Source organism: Hippopotamus amphibius, chromosome 4 (genome assembly GCF_030028045.1).
Source record: "Hippopotamus amphibius kiboko isolate mHipAmp2 chromosome 4, mHipAmp2.hap2, whole genome shotgun sequence".
Taxonomy (NCBI): domain Eukaryota; kingdom Metazoa; phylum Chordata; class Mammalia; order Artiodactyla; family Hippopotamidae; genus Hippopotamus; species Hippopotamus amphibius.
This window is the reverse complement of record NC_080189.1, coordinates 34,056,764-34,079,966: the sequence shown is the minus strand read 5'-3', so window position 1 is coordinate 34,079,966 and position 23,203 is coordinate 34,056,764. Positions and strand designations below refer to the sequence as shown.

The window sequence follows — 23,203 nt, the reverse complement described above, 5'->3', positions numbered from 1 at the left end:
TAAGAGAAGAAAAGGACCTACAAAAACAAAAATAAAACAATTAAGAACATGGTAATAGGAACATACATATCGATAATTGCCTTGAATGTAAATGGACTAAATGCACCCACCAAAAGACACAGACTGGCTGATACCAAAACAAGACCCATATATATGCTGTCTCCAAGAGACCCACTTCAGACCTAGGGACACATACAGACTGAAAATGAGGGGATGGAAAAAGATATTCCATGCAAGTGAAAATCAAAAGAAAGCTGGAGTAGCAATACTCATATCAGATAAAATAGACTTTAAAATAAAAAATGTTACAAGAGACAAGAAAGGACAAAATAGAGACACAGATGTAGAGAACAAACAGATGGACACCAAGTGGGGAAAGCGGGGAGGGTGGGGGGGATGAATTGGGAGATTGGGATACCAAATTGTACACTCTAAATATATACTGTTTATTGTATGTTAACTGTATCTCAATAAAAGTGCTTAAAAAAAAATGAGGAGACCCATGGTCCTTTCCTTTCATGAAGTCATGAATAATTGTTTGTTTGAGGTTAGCTGCTATAAAAGAGATTGTGTGAGATCAGAGGAAGGGATTATCAGAATTTGTGGTACAGAACTTTTTTAGATGAGCTGCCCAGGGAATCCTATTAGCGATTTCCTACTCGTGTTTTCCATGAATAGCTGGACATAACCAGTTTGGGAACAAATACTTTGGTGAAAGATAATTTTAATTTTTAGAATTTCTCAGATAACAGAGAATGGTTCTGGGCACGAGTGATTAGAGTCTGTTATAATTGAAAGTGGGATAACTTTCCTTTTTCATCTTAACTATAAGGAGAAAGAAGTAGAGAGGACAGGGTTTGGTGGCAAATCGGGAGTTGGTGGTGGTAAAGCAGAGTCAGTGAGCTGAGAGCTGGTGGTTATACTCAGCATGTGGTTTTAGTTGTAAGCAGCAGAAACTGAGCCTGACCAATTTAAGGGAAAGTGAAAATGTTCAGAATCTAACGAAAAGCTGAAGAATTAGATTTCAGGAAAGACAAAATATAGTACATCTCTAGGAACTAATGGTTGGTTATGTCATAGGCCACTGTCAGAATGAATGAATGTCAGCTACTGCAGTTTTTTAAAAAAACACTGCTAAATATCAGATTCCTTGGAGAGACCATCCATGTACTCATCCCAGTTGGCATCAAATGAAATGAGGAAGGCTAGTTTGAGGGGAAGGAGGAGCAGGTTTTGGGGGAAGACTAGTTTTGGATGTATTAAGTTGGAGATATTCAGACATTCAAATGGAGGTATCAGGTAGGTAGTTAGATATTTGAGTCTGGAGATAGAGAGATATTTCAGACATAGTTTATAGGTAGTATTTAAAGCCATGAGATTAGATAAGATTATTGAGAGAGTGAGTATAAGGAAGAGAAAAAGCTCTAGACTGAGTTCTGGGGCTTTGCATTTCTAAGGGGTTTGGAAGGAGAGGAGGAACCAGCAAAGGTAATGGAATAGGATAAGATCTCTTGCAGCTGGGCCTTTTACTGAGAATTCATGTGTGTATGTATCTTCATCCTCCGAGCTCTTTCAAATAGTCCACATTCCCTAATCCTAACCCTCCTAGCCACCAGTCTTTTAGTATTACTCTTTTCAAGTCCCTGATTATTTAGCAGGACATTAGCCACTGTCCAGAAATTTATACAGATTCTGAGCCTCAGCCTTCTCTTCTTATAGAGTTAACAGATGTATTATTTGAAGTTCTGCCCACCTAAAGAATCTACCTTCTTCCTTATCCTCAGAGTCACTGCACATGAGTGCTAGTGGAGCATATAGAGCCATCTGAATGGGCTTGGTGTTTTTCATCCATAGGCATCTTACTGGGTCCTGGGGAAGCCCCCATGGAGCCAGGATGTGGTTGAAGGATAGGAGGCCCTGGGCAGGAGTGCTTCCCTGGGAACATGCACCCTCCTCAGGCCTTTGGGCTTGCTGTAGCGTCACTGGCCTGGCTGCTCAAGGCTGTAGCAAGAAAACTGCTCTGACTTGAATTTTCTATGCCTGGTCCCATGTGCTTGTTACTGAAAACTGGTTCTTGACACTATACCACCCCTTGAACTTCGTACTTATTATTTCCCATGAGATTGCTCTTGGCACTCAGTTCTGCAGATTGATTACTGACCTTACTATTTACTCAGACAGACCTCACAGGAAGTCTATCACACAGGGGCTTCTCTTGTTCCTACATCTGGAGTCAGTTTCTATCTGATACTGGGAATCACCCCCATGATCACACTCCTCTTTTCTTATTTTCCAAAAATCCCATAGCTAGTCCTGATACTAAACATTATTTTTCTTCTTTGCTGGTTTAGGGGTACTGGCTATTTAGCCCCTGGTGTGACCTTAAAAATTCAAACTGCTTGAGACATTTTTATAATTAGTAGAAGGACTCAGTATTTTCCTGAGTCATTTCCTATCCCAACTTATCTGTTTGATAAGTCTAATAGAATGTTTATTTGGGCATATTTGGGGTGATGTTGGTGGGAGATTAGGTTGCAAGTTTGCCCACTTTAATAAAATTGAATATTTATTGATATTTTAAAAAATGATACTGGAGGATATTTTTCTCTTCAACTTTCTTTCATGGAACTCGTTCATTTGAGGCCAATATTTTAGCTAGTCACAACAATTAATTTTTTGCTATGTTTTTCTCAGTCTTGTAACATCTTTCTGTGTACAGATTTCATGGTTAAATTTATTTTAAATTTTATTGTAAAGCAAGTTGATCCTTCTGGACAAATGTATTTATTCTAATAATATTATGAGTACTAGAGGGCATGCTTTAAAAGATGAGAATTGTCTATTCTTGTCTTTTGTTGATTATTTTAAAGTATTTTTGGTATACTTTATAGATCACAACTTACTCCTCCCATACAGTATTAGAATCCAATGATCATTTTAATTACTGGTCTTAATTATTTCATAGCTATGATCACAGAGATTTCCAAAACCAAGAAGAAATCTATTTTTATTGTCTCAGTTTCTTCCATATGCCTTTTTAAAGGAAGTGTTTTTGTTGTTTTTGTCACTGTCCATTCTGTTATAAATTTTCTTCATATATCTGGTGATCTTTGACTGATAGAAAACTGTGTGTGTGTGTGTGTTGGCACATGTGGTGTTTTCAGGGGTGGGGAGATTGGTGATTGTTTAACCTTTGACTTCACTGCAGAGTAAGTGAAAATGAGTAATTTCTCCTTCTACTTTCTTTTTTCTCCACTTTGGACAAGTTTCTTTCTAGTCTGGGTAAACCCATCCCTTTGACTTTTGTTTAGCATGCTAGCTGTGTTTGTGCTTAAGAATCCCCTTTTTCTAAGGATTTAGTCTCGTTTTGTTCTGTTGTGTGCACATATGGGGAAACAACCTTTTAAAAAATTGCAATGATCTGGGTTGTTATAATTGCACTAAAATAAGAAAGAAAGATAGCAAATAGGTGGATAGTTTTTTTCTGTGTTATATAAATTGCAGTTTATAAGCAAAGGTTGAACTGTCTGTTCTATGCACTGTCCCCTAGAGAGCTGCATGGCTCACATCCTCACTTTTTGAGGTTCTAGTCAAATATCACCTTCTCAGTTCAGCCTTCCTGGCCCTTGAAAATATTAAATCCCTTACCTTACTGTCTATATATCCATTCTACTTTTTGCCTTTATGAATTTGACCACTTGAGGAATCTAATATAAAACGAATCATACAGTATTTGTCCCTTTGTGATAGGTTTACTTGACTTAGCCTAATGTCTTCAAGGTTCTAAATTTTCTTTTGAAGCAAACAGATATGAGGATGTTCAGCAGTCCCACTCCTGGGCATATATCCAGAAAAGATGAAAACTCTAACTTGAAAAGATGCACACACTCCAGTGTTTATTGCAGCACTATTTACAATAGCCAAGACATGGAAGCAACTCAAGTGTCCATCAACAGATGAACAGATAAAGAAGATGTGGTAGATACATACAATGGACTGTTTTTCAGCCATAAAAAAGAATGAAATATTGCCATTTGCAGCTACATGGATGGACCTAGAGATTATTATACTAAGTGAAGTAAGTCACACAGAGAAAGACAAATATGTTATCACTTATATGTGGAATCTAAAAAAATAATACAAATGAACTTATTTACAAAACAGAAACAGACTCACAGACATAGAAAACAAACCTATGGTTGCCAAAAGGGAAAGGTAGGGAGGGATAAATTAGGAGTATGGGATTAAGAGATACACGCTACTATATGTAAAATAAACAATAAGGGTTTACTATATAGCACAGGGAACTATATACAATCTTATAATAAACTATGATGGAAAAGAATGTGAAAAAGAATATATATATAATATATATATACACATGTATATATCTGAATCATTTTGCTCTATACTTGAAACTAACAATATTGTAATAAAATCAACTATACTTCAGTTGAAAAAAAAAAAGGATGTTTTGGACTTGATTAGTAAATATACTTAACTTTCTGGGATTTAAAAACATCTTTCCAAAAGTATCAAAGAAACTTAAAGACGTAATTATTTGCCAAAAAATATAATGTCTAATTGACCAGTGATTCTTTGTACATAATAAATGATAGGCTCATTGACTAAAGGAAACAGCTGTCATTCTTTGGGGAAAGATAGGCTGATTTTTATAACAGAATTTCCTAAATGAGGAAGTATATTTACCTCCAAACAAGGAGAAACCAATGGGCACAATGTTTTTAGATTAAGAGAAAATCTTTGGTGATATTTTTATGCCAAAGGCTATTAAACATGAATTCGTTAAGGCACTAGAAGGAGTACTGTATTTTGACATGAAGGAGATCTGTCTTAGAGACAACAATAAAAAAAGAAATAAATATACAGTTCTTGAACGTGAAGTGCCAACAGTGGTTCTTCTGTAGAGAAATTCATGCTGGGAATATATGTGATATCTTCTTTTCTCCTTTTAGATAAATGATTGGAGATAGCATAATGTACCAGTCATCTTCTGTTTATTCCTTCAGATTCACTTTCAGCCTTCTATACTCTTACATTCTACCCTGGGAGGTGACTGATATAGACTTTTACAGTCAGACGTCTTGACTCCTGTTTTCTGGTTGGGTTTAGCCAATGGGAAGAAGCCTGGTAGGGGACTGGAGGACCTAGGGAGAGTGAGTTACCTGGCGGTGCCCCTCCGTGAAAGCCACAGTGTCTCTGTATGAATTTCACCCTCTATATAGTTTTCACTTTCCTGGTTCTGGTAATTCCTTCTTGGCTCTTTCCATCTTGGGGATGGTAATGGTCCTAGGGAACTGCACTATTCCTTATGATTCTCTGTGCCCTTTCCATACCATTGTAAATAGTTCTTTTATTAAACTCTATTCAAAGTATTCTGATTTGGGTGTGGTATCTGCTTCCTACTAGGGCCCTGACTAGTGTGCATAACAGAATCTAGTAGGTAGTTGGAAGAGAGGAAAGAACCACTAGCCCAGGAGATCTGGATATTAGCCTTGGCTCTGCCCTTACCTGTGAGAGACTATAATCTCTTTACCTTTTGACAAGTTAGGAATAGTAATACTGACCCTCCCCATTTTGAGGTGGTTTTGCGGTTATGTACATATGTACATATTTAAATTTCCCTGAAGGCTTTTTGAAAAACAGGTTACCACAAATCAAAGGCGTTATTATCACTGTGCTCAGGACCAGTGTGGGATGCCCAAGTGAGGGGAAGAAAACCATCTTGGTCAAGGTGATATGAATGGACAGGAAGTGACCTTTAAGCCTTAAATGACAGGGGTTGGCACGTGATTGGGAGCACATGGAAAGCAGCCCCAAGTAAGAAGGAAGCCATTTTACAAACTGAGACTGACCACACTGCGGACTGTACTCTCCTGATCTTCCTTAGATTGACTGTACTTTGCTTCTTTCTCATTCTCGGTATTCAGCCCCTGAAGTGGATCATAACTTTGAGTACATCCAAGGGTTACAACGCACGTGCCTTTAGTAGTGATCAGGTAGGTAAATTAAAGGAGACAGCGAGTGACATATTCTAGTCAGTTGTTGCTCTGTGGGAATATGAGTCATCGTTGGATTGTATCTTCTAATTTTTCAAGGAAAGTATAAGGAATGCTACTTTTATGTAAAGTCTCCCAATTTACAAATATCAGTGGCTAGTTCAAAAAATTTTAAATACTCTTTGGACTCAATAGAACACATCTGTGGGCTAGGTATGACCTGTGGGCTGCCAGTTTTTGATCTCTGATTTGGACTGGAGTTCCTAATGACCTTCTGGTATTAGTCTGGGGTTCCTACCCCTTCTTTCTTACCTCCATTACAGATGTGTCTTCCGCTTTTTTGTGAAGTCTCTCTTCTGCCTCCCTCCCGTCCCCTCCCCTCTCCAATCCTCCCCCCACCCCCCCACCCCCGGCTGTAGCTTGAGGAATCTTAGTTCCACAACCAGTGATCGAATCCAGGCCCCGGCGATGAAAGCGCCGAGTCCTAACCTCTGGACAGCCAGGGAATTCTGGTTTCTGGTATTAACTCTGCAAGTTCCTAATTGTTTATCTTTGATGCTAACATGTCTAAATGTGCAGTAATGCATCTTGGGAAAAACTATCTAGAAAATTGAAGCTATCTAAAAATTCTGCCAACTCCTATAGAAGTTGATCTGTGGTAGATGATGTGGTGATAGTTGTTAGTGCTACTTCATCCTATCAGGCTTATGTTTATGTGGATACAGGCTCTTCTTAACTAGGCAGATATAAAATATTTATTTTGTTTTCTCTCTAGTCTGTTAGTTGTCATTTTCTGAATGGGTCTGATATTCTTTGTCAATCTGCAGAGATCAGAACATCACCTGGTATGATGCAGTTATTTTGGTGTTTTCCCATGGTGCAAATGAGTAGCTCCCTTTTGCCAAGCTAGGTAGATAAAATCCCTAGATGATATTTGTATATTATTTACACTTTCCAGCACACAACTGAATGGCTGATTTTTTTAAAAAAAATTGTGTCCCCTAAAACATTGGTTCTGGAAGATATGAAGATGTTCTACAAGGAAGGGGTTCTGTGGCTAGTAAGTTGGAGAAATACTACATATCCTGTAGCCCTCTAGAAGAGTCACAATGCATATTCGCTTGGAAAAGTTAAATCCTATAGGAAGGAAATAGTTAATTTTGTTTAATCCAAATATTCATTCATTTGTCTGGCAAGTACTTACTAAGAGTCTGTTATCCTCCCAGGATATATTGTCCTCACAAAACGTATGTTCTGGTGGGAAAAACCAACCATGAAGAACTCCGATAATACACACATTCCCATGGATTGTGGGAAGTGCCAGGAAAGAACTAAATGGGGGGCTGTGATAGAGAATAACACAGGCACATACTGAACTTGAGGTGACACTTAAAGTGAGACCTGAAGAATGAGAAGGAGCTGGCTCTGTGAACTGCTGGGGAAAAGTGTTCCATGCAGAAGGAACAGCAAGGCAAAAGTAACATTAACAAAATACTCTGAGCTCTTACTATGTGCTAATAAGCACTTTGCATGGTAACCTCTTATCATCCATGTTACAAGATAAGAAGCTTGGTTTGCCAAGCAGTCTTGCCACCTAAAGTCTTGGAGCCTGTCAGTTCGTGGTGGAAAAGGGATGGAAATGAGGCATGCCTGTGCTGTACTCCCAAATTACTTGAGATTGAGATGTCCCCCCTTCCATCTTTTAATAGTAGACCTATTAGTAAACTTTAGTACACCAGAAGTTTTGGAAAAGTCTGGTGTATAAGGAATTACAATAGAATTACTTCCCTAATCTGAGAGTTTCAAATAGTTTAGAGGTAGAAAAATACTTTTACATTCTTATCACGTGCTTTTTTCAGGAATTTACATAGTAAGCATTTTAGATAGTTGGAGTGTAGCCTTACAGGCACCTCCTTGGGCACAATTTCAAGTGTGTTAAGTGTGTGAACTACTACCCCTGTGAGGACGATACAGTGACAGATAAAAGAGAAGGTGGACCGGCTCTGAATTTGGGAGGGGCAAATAGGAGCAAATCTATACCTCTGTGGTTGCAAAGGGCTATACAGAGCCTTGTGAAGGGCATACTGGCCACCTGACAGTTTTGTTTTGTTAATAGAACAGAGTTTGGCCCTTAGTAGATGACAACTGGGAAAAGAAAGAAAGGTTATTTGCCTTCTTCTTAGTATTATTTCACTGATCAATGTTATCTCATAGAACAGTTTGTTTATGGATATTGTAAGAGAGCTGAACCATTCTGTAGCTACTAATCAACTTGGTCTAATGTTGAAGTTTCTGTTTTTAATGTTGCTTGTGTCTAGAATTTTGTACCAAAGCCAGATGTTAAAAAGAGTTTGGAGTTGAACTGTGATTGCATAAGTGCTTTCTGTTACTGCCACTGAAGAATTCTGTGTCTTTGCTGTGACATTCCCTCAGAATGGCAGTGAAGTGCCCTGTCATATGCTTAGGAAGCCTTAGAGCAATGCTGTCCAATAGAACTTTCTGTGATAATGGAGATGTTCTATAATAAAGTGTCTGTTGAGCAAATATGGCTGGTGCTACTGAGAAACTGAATTTTTAATTTAAATTTAAATAGCCATACTTAGCTAGTGGCTGCCATGTTGGAGAGCAAGGCTTAGAGGTAACTTTAATATTTTTATAAATGACCAAAAAAGCAAAATGACCTTTGGGACTTTTTCAAGCCACATGTTAAACACTCCTTTAGGGCTTAGTCGTATATCCTATATGATCTTCATTTGTATATCCAGTTACTTCTGTAGCCTATCAAAATAATAGAGTTATTAAGAAAAGCTTATTCTGAGCTTTGTGTGACTTAAAATTTAAGATGGCAGGGAAATACAGTATTAAGGTTGGGAGGGCAGTGCTATCCCACTAGGGACCTTGTGGAAGTGTGTGTGTATGGGCTTTGTGTTGTCACAGTGACTGGTCAGTGCCACTGGCCTTTAATGCCTGGGGGGGGGGGGGGGGGCAGGGATGTTAACTGTAGTGTCATCCTGCTTAAAATACCCGTATCGCCTCATTGAGAAGTACTGTTGGATCTTTCTGATGGTAAGAGTTATATTACAATAGAGAAATCCTGGTGTCCGAAGGGTTTTCTCTTCTCTGAAAAACTCAGGTATTTGGAAGACATTCTTTAAAGCTTCTGGCTATGAGGTTTTTTCTGCTCTGTAGCCTATGGTGTTGTGAATCTAGAAGTCCTTTTCAGCACCAACCAATTAATAGATCATTTAAATGTTGATGTTGGAAAACACTGAAGAGGCTATTTGTCATTAGCACAGAGGCAGTGAAACTGGAACCTTATCTAGTGTGCATAAAAATCCACAGGAATAATTGAAAAACTGTTCTACTGCAAATGAATGGAAGCAACAGGAGGTCTAATCATTGTCAGCTGAGTCCTCACCTAAACGATATGCACCTCACTCTGCTTTAGAAAAATTGGCCAAACTACTTGTATTATTATGTGGGAAAATGCATGTATTTATAAAATATATTTCCAAATTTAAAGGCCACCTTCTTCCTGAAAGAACAAAGAAAAGAAAACTACAAAGGCTAAGTGCAGTTGAATGGTTTTACTGCTGTTTTCTGTTATGGTCCCTGGAGCTCAGGTGTCTGTTTTCCTGGAAAGGCACTTTTCACTTGATAAATGAGCTGGAAAGAGAGGCTTTTATATCTGTGTAAGTCACAAAAAGAACTAGTGGTTAGTAAAGGTGATAAAATTGCAGGGATTAGGTAATGATGCTTTCAGAAGCAATCCATGTAGGCCGTTAACAGAGCCTACAAACTTTCAAGATTGTTTCTGGGCCAAGCTTGGGAAAAGGTATGTCTCATGTAACTGTCATAGTAATCAGAGACCATTTCTGATACAGTATAGTGTTACAAATTTTTTTTTCTTTTTTTGTAAATATGGGTTGTAGACTGATAATTGCATTAATGTAAATATAGGGGGTATATTGACCACTTTTCCTTATTTTTCCCGTCAATGCCATAGTAATGGCAGGATCCTTATCTTGTTCTAACAAAATATAATCTGATGTCTCTATTTTGCTTAAAGGCAAGATATAATAAAAACATATGGAAACCTGAAAAGACATCACGTTTTAACATTTTTAAAAAATATTATTCATTTATTTCAGCTGTGCCAGGTCTTAGTTGCAGCATGCAGGATCTTTGTTGCGGCACGAGGGATCTTTAGTTGTGGCATGTGGACTCTTAGTTGTGGCATGCATGCAGGGTCTCCTACCAGGGATCGAACCTGGGCCCCCTGCATTGGGAGCGCAGAGTCTTACCTACTGGACCACCAGGGAATCCCTAAACATAATTTTTTAAACATTGAAGTTTCTCTAAGTAATTTTTGGGGGAGATCAAGCAAGGAAGAATATCTGTTTTGGGGAGGAGATTTCAAGTTTCTAATGCAGTATTGTTTTTATACAGTATTTGGTTATGCTTATAAGCATGTTAATTACCTTCAGTTGATAGCATGATTTGTTTTTGATTCATGGCACATGGAGGGTGTCTTTGCAAGGTGACTACAATCTTTAGAGACCTCACTTCCATTTTCAGTGGTTTCTACAAGTTTAAGGTGAGGGTCTCTCAAAATGATACCATCATTATCTATTGTCTACTTTTTAAATTGAGAAAACTTGACTTTTATGGTATTCTATTTTGAATTCTGTTTAGGTTCCTTGTTTGTTTCTTTTTTTCAAAGTTTTTTTACATTCATGTGGATGAATGTTGACTAGTATGGATAATATGTTTTTGACAGAATAACATGATCCAGATGGAAAATGATTGCCCTTTGGATATATAGCAATAAAATTGTTAAATAAAGAAGGGCGAAAACCCCAGTGTCCTGAAGATAATTTCTTGGACAGTGATAATCAGAGGTCTAGGGAGAGAGCTAAAGAGTTCTTTGACCTTATTTTTGCATTATCCATTTTTCTCAGAATTTTATCATTTTGTCATGTTGCCCATGGTCTCTGGAGAGAAAGGATGAAATATTCAGCTTGTTGAATCTCTTAATTCAGAAATATGTTGTATATGTTGAAAAGGAATGAATAGCCTATAGAAAATTTTTGAAAACTCTGGTAAGATAGGCATTTTAATAATTTAGAGCTCTTGATTGACTCTTTTTTATGCTTTTAACATACAGTCCATTATGATTTTATAGCAAACATGGAGAAAATGATTGTGATAATGTAATACATGACAGTTTCTATCATAGTGTTTCAGTGTCTCTAATACATGCTAAATAACTTAAATGTTAGTTCTTGTCTTTTTTTTTCTTTGAAAACCTTTTATTTTGTTGAAAATGTAAAACAAGCATTTCTGGGATAATATTGCATAATTTCTACAGTTATATATTTTTTTGTCACAATTCATAAAATATATTTGCATTCTACCAAAAAAGGAAAAAAGCTTCAGTCCTCAGGCATTAACTCCAAATTCAGAAGCTCCATGCCTCCCACATGCTCCTAATTCTTTGAGTGGATTTAGAGGACTGTGTAACCAATTTCTTGTTATGTGCTAAGGGAGAAAAATGTAGAAGTTATCATTGCACTATCCCCCAAATGACCTAAATAATCTATTCACTTTTAAGAAATCTGTCTTTGGAGCAAGAATGGGGATGCAGATGTGGAGAGTGGACTGGAGGACATGGGGTTGGGGGGGAGGGCGAAGGGGAAGCTGGGACTAAGTGAGAGAGTAGCGTAGACATATGTACACTACCAACTGTGGAATGGATAGCTAGTGGGAAGTTGCTTTATAACAAAGGGAGATCAACTCAGTGATGGGTGATACCTTAGAGGGCCAGGACAGGGAGGGTGGGAGGGAGTCTCGGGAGGGAGGGGATATGGGGATATATGTATAAATACAGCTGATTCACTTTGGTGTACCTCAAAAGCTGGTACAAGGGTGTGAAGCAATTATATTCCAATAAACAGCTTAAAAAAATAAGAACAAAAAAGTTAGCTGAATTTACTTAAGGATCTGCAACAAGTGACAACTCATAAAATGTTTCTGTAGATCTTTGACTGTAGCACAAGTAACATTCCTCATGAAATACAAAATAAAACACACACACAAAAAATGCTCATAGCTTTTGCCCTAATAATAGTTCAGAAAATCCTAAAGAAATTCTTCAAAATAAGGCATCAAACTACTCGCAAGATGTTCATCATCAGTATTAGAATATATGACACAAAGTAAGTGACCACAAAGAGAATTGTTACAAGAATTACGACACAGTCTCAGTTATGGAGACTGTGTAACAGTATACTAAAGCACTGAATGAAAAAATGAGAACAATTTCATATACGTTATATCTATACATATGTTATGTGTTTACATAAATGACACCATGTTATGTATATTTTTTGTTACTTGATTTCTGTACTTGACACTGACTTAGAGATCATTCTATGTCAATATATATCTTTATGTTGAGATCTGCTTCATTGTTTTAGTTGTCAGATCATACCCTAGTCTACATTTTTTTAACCATCTTTCCCCTGTGGGATGTTCAGCTGCTTCAGTTGTTTTGCTGGGATGAAATTCTTCAGTGGATGTTCAAGTCTAAGTTTCCATGGTTCACAACTGTCCTGTAATCTGGTTACATTAATTTTATAATGAAAAACACGCTTCAAAACAAAATTATTTGATTATGTTAACAAAAAGGAAATCAATCACGCATTCCATAAAGCATTAGAGGGGAAAATGTACTTTGGATGGAAAATTCTAATTATTATATATTAAATGCAAACCCAAATGAAAAAAAAAAAAGAAATCTGTCTTTGAATAGACATTGATTTTAGTTGATGAGTATCTGAAAATAGACTTTTGATTATAGAAATAAAACATTTTTCTTTTTTATACTTATATTTTGCATTTAGTGTATTTATGTTCTATGTCTGATGTTGAGAACTATCTGTGAGTCTTTATTTTTATCTTATAATGCTTTAGAGATAAATGCTTTAAAAAATGTGTGAATTACAGTAAACAATTAAAAAGATGACTTATTTTTCATGGGCTATTTTGGATAGAAGAAAACATTTATGATACTTCGTATTTCTATGAAGACTGGGTTCAAATATAATTAGGAGTATTTTAGGTAAATAGTATGTGGGAACCTAATATATTTTTAATTTTCTCAGATTTTTTAAAATACGGCTGTTTGTTTTGCTACTGTATAGTGCCTGGAATTCACTGACCTCTGTATTTTGTTCATTGTTATATTGTTATATTGTCTATCCTCAGTGTATATATATTTTTTAAAGAAACATACACACATTCCTAGAATCTACATTCTCAATGAAATGTCAAGACATAGGTATGTTGAATCTAATTTCACTGAAGCAGAAGGTATTTGTTAATACACTATAATATTGACAAAATAACTTCAAAAATTTCTCCCATTTTATTTGATCATTATTTATTTATGATTCATTATGAGGGCAGATTTTTGATGTTAATAATTCATATTATATATATATAAAATGTAATGTTATTTTAACATTGTACAGAATGGAAAATCTAAAAGCTGTTGATCCTAAGTCTAGCCCCAGTTTCAATCTACTTCAGCTTCAGCTATCTCCTGTGGTAATGAGTCATAAATGGTCCTTGTTTTTCCTCTTTGTCTTTACATTGGTTGTTACCAATAACATAAAAATATTTCCAGTGTTCATGGTTAGTTATATGTATCAGATTTTTATGAAATGCTAAAAGACCTTACTGATAGACCCCATGAGATTCAGTTCCTTCTTTGCATATTACACTTCTTGCCTAAGTGCTGATGGGCTGGAAACAATGACTAACATGAAGCACTGTTTTAAGATAGAGTATGCTGAATTCCCAGACATAAGTTTAAAAATAAATTATGCTCATGAAAAGTATGTAGGGCATGTTTCTGCTAAAAAAAAGCCCTGGGAAAAAAATTTGAGTTGAATCGAGAAGATAGAGTACCACATAAAGTGTGACTCACAGGACAGATATTTGTTATTTTTTTATCTTTAGGCATTTAACATATTCAGAAAGCTGATGGATGAACAAATACATGGATCATAGAAATGTTTCAGAGATGTTTTATTATTTAAACAAAAAGTCACTAATAACAATTTAATAATAATAAATAATACTAATTCCTGACATTTTACCATTTACAAGATGCTCTCACACATGAAATATGGGTAATAGATTGATAAGAGGTTCACATATTTCACATCTGAGAAAATTTGAGGTACATTGTTGCTTAAAGCAGAATTCAAAATTGAATCTTGCTCTAATTCCAAATTATTTTTCCACCTCATATCTTTTTCATAGTTGACTTATAGCAGAGTCCAGTAAAATAAGGACACTGCCTTTTTAAAGGATAATGTCCATATTTTATTGGAAACAGTAAAGTTTTCAAAGGAGAAAAATTGTTACAATTCTGTCACCCTCTTATATCTTTTAAAGTTTCAGAATGAACTCGTTCCTTTTGTCCTTGTGTTTTAGGGATGCCACCATTGGTAGCAGTATAATATAATTGTCTGTTCTGAATGGTTTGTACATTTATTGAGATTCAAGGAGTTGGTTTCTAATCAAGTGTGTCCACTTATTCATTCAGCAATCATCCCTGGGCTTTAGAGTTAAGAATAAAATTTTTATTCTTCATGTGCTGTTTTATTCAAATTTAAAACTTAAACTTTGCATAACTGTCGTTTAAAGTTAGTATTTCCCTACAAATTTAAGAAGAGAATCATACTTCCTTTTTTACCATTCCTTTATCATTCTTTTAGCCAGTCATTCTGACCCTAATTATATGTATAGTTCCTGGTGACAGTATTTAATCTTAATGTATTTCAAGACTAATTGAATATAGTTCCCTGTGCTATATAGTAGGTTCTTGTTGTTTATCTGTTTTATATGTAGTAGTGTGCATCTGCTAATCCCAAACTCCTAATTTATCCCTACCCACTTTCCACTTTGGTAACCTTAAGTTTGTTTTCTATGTATATATGGTGTTATCTATCTATCTGTCTGTCTGTCTGTCTATCTATCTATCTCTCTATCTATCACATCTTCTTTATGCATTCATCTGTTGATGGACATTTAGGTTGCTTCTATGTCTTGGCTATTTTAAATAGTCCTGTGAACATTGGGGTGCATGTATCTTTTCAAATTAGAATTTTCTCCAGATATATGCCCAGGATTGGGATTACTGGATCATGTGGTAACTATTTTTAGTTTTTTAAGGAACTCCATATTGTCCTCCATAGTGGCTGCACCAATTAACATTCTCACCAACAGTGTAGGAGGATTCCTTTATCTCCACACCCTCTCCAGCATTTATTATTTGTAGACTTTTTAATGATGGCCATTCTGACTGATGTGAGGTGATACCTTATTGTAGTTTTGATTTGCATTTCTCTAATAATTAGTGATATTGAGCATCTTTTCATGTGCCTGTTGGCTGTCTGTATGTCGTTTTTGGAAAAATGTCTATTTAGGTCTTCTGTGCATTTTTTGATTGGGTTGTTTGTTTGTTGGTGGTGGTGTTGATATTGAGCTATATAAGCTGTTTGTATATCTTGGAAATTAAGCCCTTGTTAGTTGCATCATTTGCAAATATTTTCTCCCATTCCATAGGTTGTCCTTTCATTTTGTTGATGGTTTCTTGTGCTATCCAAAAACTTTTAAGTTTAATTAGGTCCCATTTGTTTATTTTTGCGTTTGTTTCCGTAACTCTAGGAAACAGATCCAAAAAAAACATTACTGTGATTTATGTCAAAGAGTGTTCTGCTTATGTTTCCCTCTAGGAGTTTTAGAGTAACCAGTCTTACATTTAGGTCTTTTATTCATTTTGAGTTTATTTTTATATATGGTATTAGAGAATGTTCTAATTTCATTACATGTAGCTCTCCAGTTTTCCCAGCACCACTTATTGAAGAGACTGTCTTTTCTCCATTGTCTATTCTTACCTCCTTTGTCATAGATTAATTGGTCATAAGTGGGTGGGTTTATTTCTGAGCTTTCTATCCTGTTCCATTGATCTATGTGTCTGTTTTTGTGCCAGTACCATACCGTTTTTTGATTACTGTAGCTTTGTAGTATAGTCTGAAGTCAGGGAGTGTGATTTCTCCAGCTCTATTCTTTATCAAGATTGTTTTGGCTATTTGGGGTCTTTTGTGTTTCCATACAAGTTCAAAAATTTTTTTGTTCTAGGTTGTGAAAAATGCCATTGGTAATTTGATAGGGATTGCATTGAATCTGTAGATTGCCTTGGGTAGTATGGCCATTTTAACAATATTGTTTTTTCCAATCCAAGAACATGGTTTATCTTTTCATCTGTTTGTGTCATCTTCAGTTTCTTTCATCAGCATCATATAGTTTTCTGAGTATAGGTCTTTTGCCTCCTTAGGTGGGTTTATTTCTAGGTATTTTATTCTTTTTGATGCCATGGTAAATGGGATTTTCCCCTTAATTTGTCTGATAGTCATTGTTAGTGTATCAAAATGCAATGGATTTCTGTATATTAATTTTGTATCCTGCAACTTTCCTGAATTCACTGATGAGCTCTAGTAGTTTTCTGGTGGAATCTTTAGGATTTTCTTTGTATAGTATCATGTCATCTGCAAACACTGACAGTTTTACCTCTTTGCTTTCCAATTTGGTTTCCTTTTATTTCTTTGCCTGACTGCAGGCTTTAGAACTCCCAATACTATGTTGAGTAAAAGTGGTGAGGATGCACATCCTTGTCTTGTTCCGGTTCTTAGAGGAAATGCTTTCAACATTGAGTGTGTTAGCTATGGATTTGTCATATATGGCCTTAATTATGTTGAGGTATATTCCCTCTGTGCCCACTTTCTGGAGAGGTTTTTTTTAAATCATAAATAGATGTTGAATTCTGTTTGCTAGTATTTTGTCGAGGGTTTTTGCATCTATATTCATCAGTGATATTGGCCTGTAATTTTCTTTTATCTTGTAATGACTATAATGGAAAAAAGTCTGAAAAAGAATCTGAATATATATATATATTATTTTTTTTGAATGTATCTGAATCACTTTGCTGTACACCTGAAACTAATACAACACTGAAAATCAACTATACTTCAATTAAAAAAAAAGACTAATTGGACCCTTAGCTGGTAGATTTTTACAGCTTTCAGGCTTTTAGGCTTACTTTACATATAAAATGAAAATGCCTTTTTTTTTTTTCATGGGTTGAATGTTTTCCATAGTGAACTCATTCTACTTTTGCAACAGTGACAAATCATATAAAGTAGAAAGTGAAAATCATCAGTAGTTTTACTGCCAAAGGTGTCCACTGTATGCTTTTTTAAAGTGTCTTAAATTTTATTTTATTTAAAATTTTATTGAAAATTTTAAATTATGGTAAAATGTACATAATGTAAAATTTACCACCTTAACTAGTTTTTAAGTGTACAGTTCAGTAGTGTACAGTTCAGTAGTGTTAAGTACATTCACATTGTTGTGCAACCAATCTTCAGACCTTTTTTCATCTTGCTAAAGTGCTATGCCCATAACAATTCTGCTTTCCCCTCCTCCCAGTCTCAGGCAACCACTCTTCTTTCTTTCTCTATGACTTTATCTACTATAGCTACCGCATGTTAAGTGGAATGATACAGCATTTGTCTTTCTGTGACTGGCTTATTTCACTTAGATAATGTCCTCAAGATTCATCCATATTGTAGCATATGTCAGCATTTCCTTCATTTTTCCCACTGTATGCTTTTCAAAAAGAAAAAAAGAAAAAAAAGCCCTTTAAAGTGTTATCATTTTATTCCTATTGCTTTGTAAGTTATTTTTAAAACCTAACAATGTATTGCAGATGTCTTCCTAAAAACATCAATATTTATACACCATTATGTATATATCATTTCCATTGCTATCAAGAATGGCATTCCTGTTCCACAGATGGGGGAAATGAGGCTTGGAGGTGAGTACCTTTCAGTTTACAAGTAGCAATGACAGAAACTAAATCCAGGTCTGCTTGATTCTAGAGGCAGACTGCACTGTAACTTGTATAGATAAAGGATGTGATTATTGTAGGAAAATAAAACAATTTTAAAGACAAATTTCTGTGGTAGCTGAAGGACCTGATTGTGTGCTTTTGTTACTGGAAAGTTTCACAACTTGGATTTTATAGTTGCAGCAGACACAAAATATCTGTCTCTAGAAGCCTCTTCCAAGTATTATACTGCATTACATTTTCTCTTGAATCACTTATATCTGTGTTAAGACTGGATATTTCTAAGGAGGCAGCAATTGTCCTAATTAGAAATATTTTTTCAATGGCCTTTCAAAAAGCCAGAGATAAAAGAGCAGAGAGGAAATTATCTGCTTCTTATCTGAAGGATAATGAAACGTGACAATTGCTGAAACTTTCAGTGAGCTACATCAGATATCATAATTAGTGTAGCTCATTTTAAGCATTTTAGCGCTAGAAAAGACCACAGAAATAATCCAAACCTACTTCTTAATTTCATAAAAATGAGGTGCTTTTGTGAAATGGCTACCCAAAGTAGTTGACTATGCAGTTAGGCTTGAAATCTAAGTTTCTTGTTTCTCAAGAGTTCTCTTTCAGCTACTGTTGGTGAATGGGGTTAGATTTTTCTCATACCAAACTAGCTGTTACTTGTATTTTATACTATGAGTGTACTTTGTATAAAGTTTCCTGGCTTATAGTATAATTGAGGAGATTTGGAGGTCTTAATCAATGGTTTCCATTTTTATAGAATTTTTGAGGGCTATAGATGTATGTGGGTTGGAAATGTTTTTGTTATGCTGTGAAAGTAGTTGATTTCTCACAAGTTGCTTCAGCATTTACCGCTAATTCTAATGTGATAGGGAGTGAACGGGGAGTGTGGGCTATCAAGACTAGGTGTTGCTCGTAATATCATTAAAAATGAGGGGAATTGGGGTAAAAGTTTTCATGAATTTCCAGCCCTGATCTGTCAAGCAGTTGTTGATGGAATCCATTACCTTTGTGAGTTTTGTTTATGGCAGAGACCTAATTGAAAATCAGAGTTCTTTCAGAGAAAGGTCAAATCAACTATGGAAAAAATTATAGAACAGGCCTAGCAGACTATAGTCCGAGGGCTGCCTGTTTTTGCAAGCTAACAATGTTTTCTTGAAAAAGTATTATTTTAAGTGGTTTTAAAAAATTAAAAGAAGAAAAATATTTCATGATACATGAAAATAAGAAATCCAGTTTCATAGTCTATAAATAAAATTTTAATTGGAACACAGGTACATATACTCATTTGTTTATGTGTTGTTTATGGTTATTTTTGCACCAAAATGGCAGAATTGAGTAGTTATGAGAGAAACTGGATGGTCCCACAGAATCTAATATATTTACTGTTTGTTCCTTTGTAGAAAGAGTGCTGGCCTCCATTAAAACATCAATATTAGTTTATGTACCATGGAAATCTGTGGCTTTCTTTGCTTACCAAAAACTTTAGCTGAATACTGCTGCATTTCTTGAAGGATTCTCCACTGTTTTTTTGCCTCTGGGACAACCCACAGTAGTCCATTCATGACTATTTTTCATGACTTCCTTTGCTTATTTTCCAGTGGTTCCTTTTGCCAGCCAGGTGAACAGACTGAAACCACACAGGAAGGTCTGTGGTTTTTCTAAAGAAGCTTTCTGCAGAAGGATATGTTTGACTTGGGTACCTCTGTTTGTTGTAGAAATCTGGATTTTGCTAGTGATCTTTCCACTAGAGCTCTGATTCAAATATATATAAAATGACCCTCACTTTCAAACTGTAAAATGAACAAAAATATTTATTGTTAGATCCATATTTGTGGGAAGAAAATCTTAACCTTTCATGTTTTTACCAGACGTTTTAATAGTGTTAGTCATGCTTCTCATGACTTTTACTCTTACCTCCAGGTTAATTGATGGATAGTCTTTTTCACTGGTTAGCCTTAAACATTTAAACCCATGTCTCTTTTTCAGTAATCTTCTGATAGATTAAAAACATCAGTGGTATTCCTTCTCTTACAAAAGTTATTTCCCCCCTCTCTCCAGCTGTGGTTACTTGATGTCAGTTCTCTTGGGCCTCATGTAAGAAGGGGACTGGCCCTGCTACTTATAGAAGATCTGAGTTTTGTAGCTCCTGAGAGCTTTGGATCCTGCCATCATTCTTGTCAAGCATAGCAAACAGGTGTTGTCTATCTAGAAATAGCCCTTATCTGAGGGTTTGGAGTTGGGTAAAGCAGATCTGTCAGGTTTCACCTTGCCTTTGGTCATAATTGTGCTTTTGTGCTTGGTGAGGATGATTCTCAACTTTGTTTTGGAGAGTGGATAGCACTGGTCTGCGTCATGGTATTGAGTTGAACAGTCCCCGTCTTATTTCATAGGGCTGTTTTGTTATCTGGTTGGTGCTTGATGCTTCTCTGTCTTAGCTTACTTAAACATTTTGAGTTATGGAGAACTCACTCATAGGAGGAGGTGGGCTCATGCTGTTAGAATCTTCTTCAGTCAGAGAACACTTTTTGCAGTGGAGTCTTCTCACTTTATGTAGTAGGCCATGAGGTAATCGTGCAGTTCCATACACAAAGCCAGTGAAGGATGACGCAGCATGAAAAGGAAGTACTGAGGCAGATGCAGGCTGGAGTGGGTGGTAAGAAGCATGAGTGAGCATCGACTTCTTAGGTAACCTTTGTTCTGACTTGGAGTAAAGGGAAGTTGGGATGAGGCATACCATTAAGGCATTCTGACTTAACTGACTTGTTGGTGAGGAGGGTGAGAATAGAGACTGGAGGGAAACCCCATACTATCATTTCTGGAATAACAGGGTGAGCATTTATAATCCAACCCTGGGCTTGGGGTTTTAAAATGTACAATAAAGTGAGTTATGGTATGGGTTGAAAATATGTTGTAAGATATTATGGTAAAGTTACGGTAAATGGTTTTCAGGTTTAAGAGGAAAGACGAACGTGGGAGCTATGTTCCTTCTCCTTCTCTGAGGAGGGTAAAGGGCTATGGACTCACACAACAGGAGCTACTCCAGATAGGAAAGCCATGACGGGGAAAGAGAGGAGATCGATGTCTCAACCCTGAGCTGTCATCTGCAGAAAACTTAGCACTCCTTGTCCAGGCTGTCTCAATCATGTTTTGGAAGGAGGAGTCACGTTTAGAAGCTTTATTGCTGGCACCCTGGCCTTGTTGTCCTTAGAGGTGTGACCCACTAGGCCATGAACTCTCCAGTGGACAAGGCCTCCAACAGTTATTTCTATTGTGTTTCATGAATGTTTGTATTTGTCTGCTCACCCCTAGGCTGAGTTACTGGGGCCTGTCTGGAGAGGAACAGTGCCAGAACACTTGGAAGAATCAGCCATTCAACATAAATGCACTGGATTTGGACAACACCTTCTGGCTCCCTGATTTCCCACCCTCGAGGTGGGGCTGTTCCCAAAGCCCTAGCAGGATGGAGGAGGGGATGGTGTGGGCTGGAGGAGGAGCAAGAGTTCCCTGCTGGGAGTTACTTGAGTTTTCGCATCAGGCTGTAATTGGCTTAAAGTAGAATCCTGTGTCATTAGAATTGAACTGGATTTTAGGGATCATCCAGTTCAACATCCTCATTTTGCCTGTGAGGGAACAGACACCTATGAGGATTCTAGGACTTATCCCAGACCAGAGAGATAGTGAGCAGCGGTGTTGAGGCTAGACCCCAGGTCTGTTGACTCAGTAACTAAGCTTCTTCAGGCTTGGACTGTGAAGGGGCAAGTTGTAGCATGAATCTGGGATGGGGGTTGGGGATGCAGTGTGGGCTGCTTCTGAGTCAGTAAGTTGCACTTAGGATAGTGGTCCCTGGCCTGTAGGCTGGAACAGGTGACCTGCAGAGAATCTCTGACTCCCGTGACTTGTAAGTATGGTTTGGGGAGGACTGTGATATGATTGTTTCCGTGTGCAAGGGGTGCATCTAGGCATACTAGTGAATCTTCTTTGCTGAGGGTAAGATGAGACTAGAGAAGATTCTTGGGGAGGAAGGCAGGGGGATCTAGTTGAATGTGCTCTCATCCTGAGTGAGCTTTGAAGTTACAGTTAGAGGAACCTGCTCAGACTCTTTAGAGGCCAGACAAGTAGTATCTACTGTGACATTTGGAAACTGAAAAGTAGAGAGGGAGGGACTTAGTGGTTGCTGGGAATGTGGGGGTAGTACATATTACAGGTCCTTTTATGGTTATAGTTTTCTGCACTTGAGTACTTATTTCTGCTTAACTGGCTAATGCAACTCTCATTTTAAGCTATCATGACTTTAAACATTATCCCTTTCATTCTGTTTATATATTTAATTTTTCTGCATATTGGGATTGAACATATAGTATAAAAAGAGAATTTTTATAAGCTCTGAACTAAAATATTTGGCAAACTGCAGGATTGGTTTTATTGGAAAGAATGAACCTAGTTTTTGGAAATGATCTTTCTTGTTCTGCTTTCATTTACTGATCATCTACTCTATGGAGGCTGTGTGTGTAGTGGTTAAGCACAAGGACTCTGACTGAGAATACTTGGGTTGAGTCCTGGCTCTGTTATGTATAGTGTGTGACCTCAGTTAAGTTATATACCCTCCATACCTCAGTTTCCTCACCTATAAAATGAGAATAATATCTTACAGGGTTGTTGTGAGGGTTAAATTATTAATACACGAATTAGAACAATGTCTGGTCCACATTAAGTGCTGTTTACTTATTAGTTGTTATCAAGCTCCACGCATTGATATAGGCTCTTTGTCACTTATGAGGCAATTGAGGTCAGAGAGATTTAAACACTTGCTTAAGATCATCCAGCTGAGCAGTGGCTAAGATGTGACTGAAACCTTCTTTGTCTGACACAAGACCGGGTTCTCAACCACTCTGCTAGCTTTCTGAGGTGTGGCAAATCACTTAACTATGGACTGTAGGTTTTATAGCTATTTACCCATCTATCGTCTACTTTCTAATTTGAATTTTTCATTATGTTCTCATTTTGTTAATAAAATGCATTTCCTTAAAATATCTGTGACTTAAGAATTATAAAACACAAAGGATAAAAATAAAACAGTTGCTCTTAAAATAATGCAGCTCAAATAATTAGATAAGAACTTTAAAAATCCATGCTAACAGTACTAAATTGTGAGAGACTTAAAATGTCATTTCATGTGACATCTGATAATGGC

At 36.6% G+C, this 23,203-nt stretch overlaps 1 protein-coding gene across 11 annotated transcripts in view; it reads left to right on the top strand.

Annotated features, from left to right (window-relative positions):
* Positions 1 to 23,203, top strand: part of ST7 (suppression of tumorigenicity 7) — a 262,062-nt gene that overhangs the window by 25,446 nt on the left and 213,413 nt on the right. Inside the window, exon 1 of one of the 11 annotated variants that reach the window (XM_057731592.1) lies at positions 5,996 to 6,020. The exons of 8 other annotated variants lie outside the window; for them this stretch is intronic. Coding sequence is in view for 2 of the 3 variants with exons in the window: in XM_057731585.1 (XP_057587568.1) it covers positions 21,393 to 21,444 (52 nt within the window). In the remaining variant the exon portion in view is untranslated. Of the gene's footprint in view, positions 1 to 5,995; positions 6,021 to 17,928; positions 17,971 to 21,357; positions 21,445 to 23,203 lie in introns of those variants that run through there. 2 more of the 11 variants (XM_057731586.1, XM_057731585.1) reach the window with 2 other exon arrangements.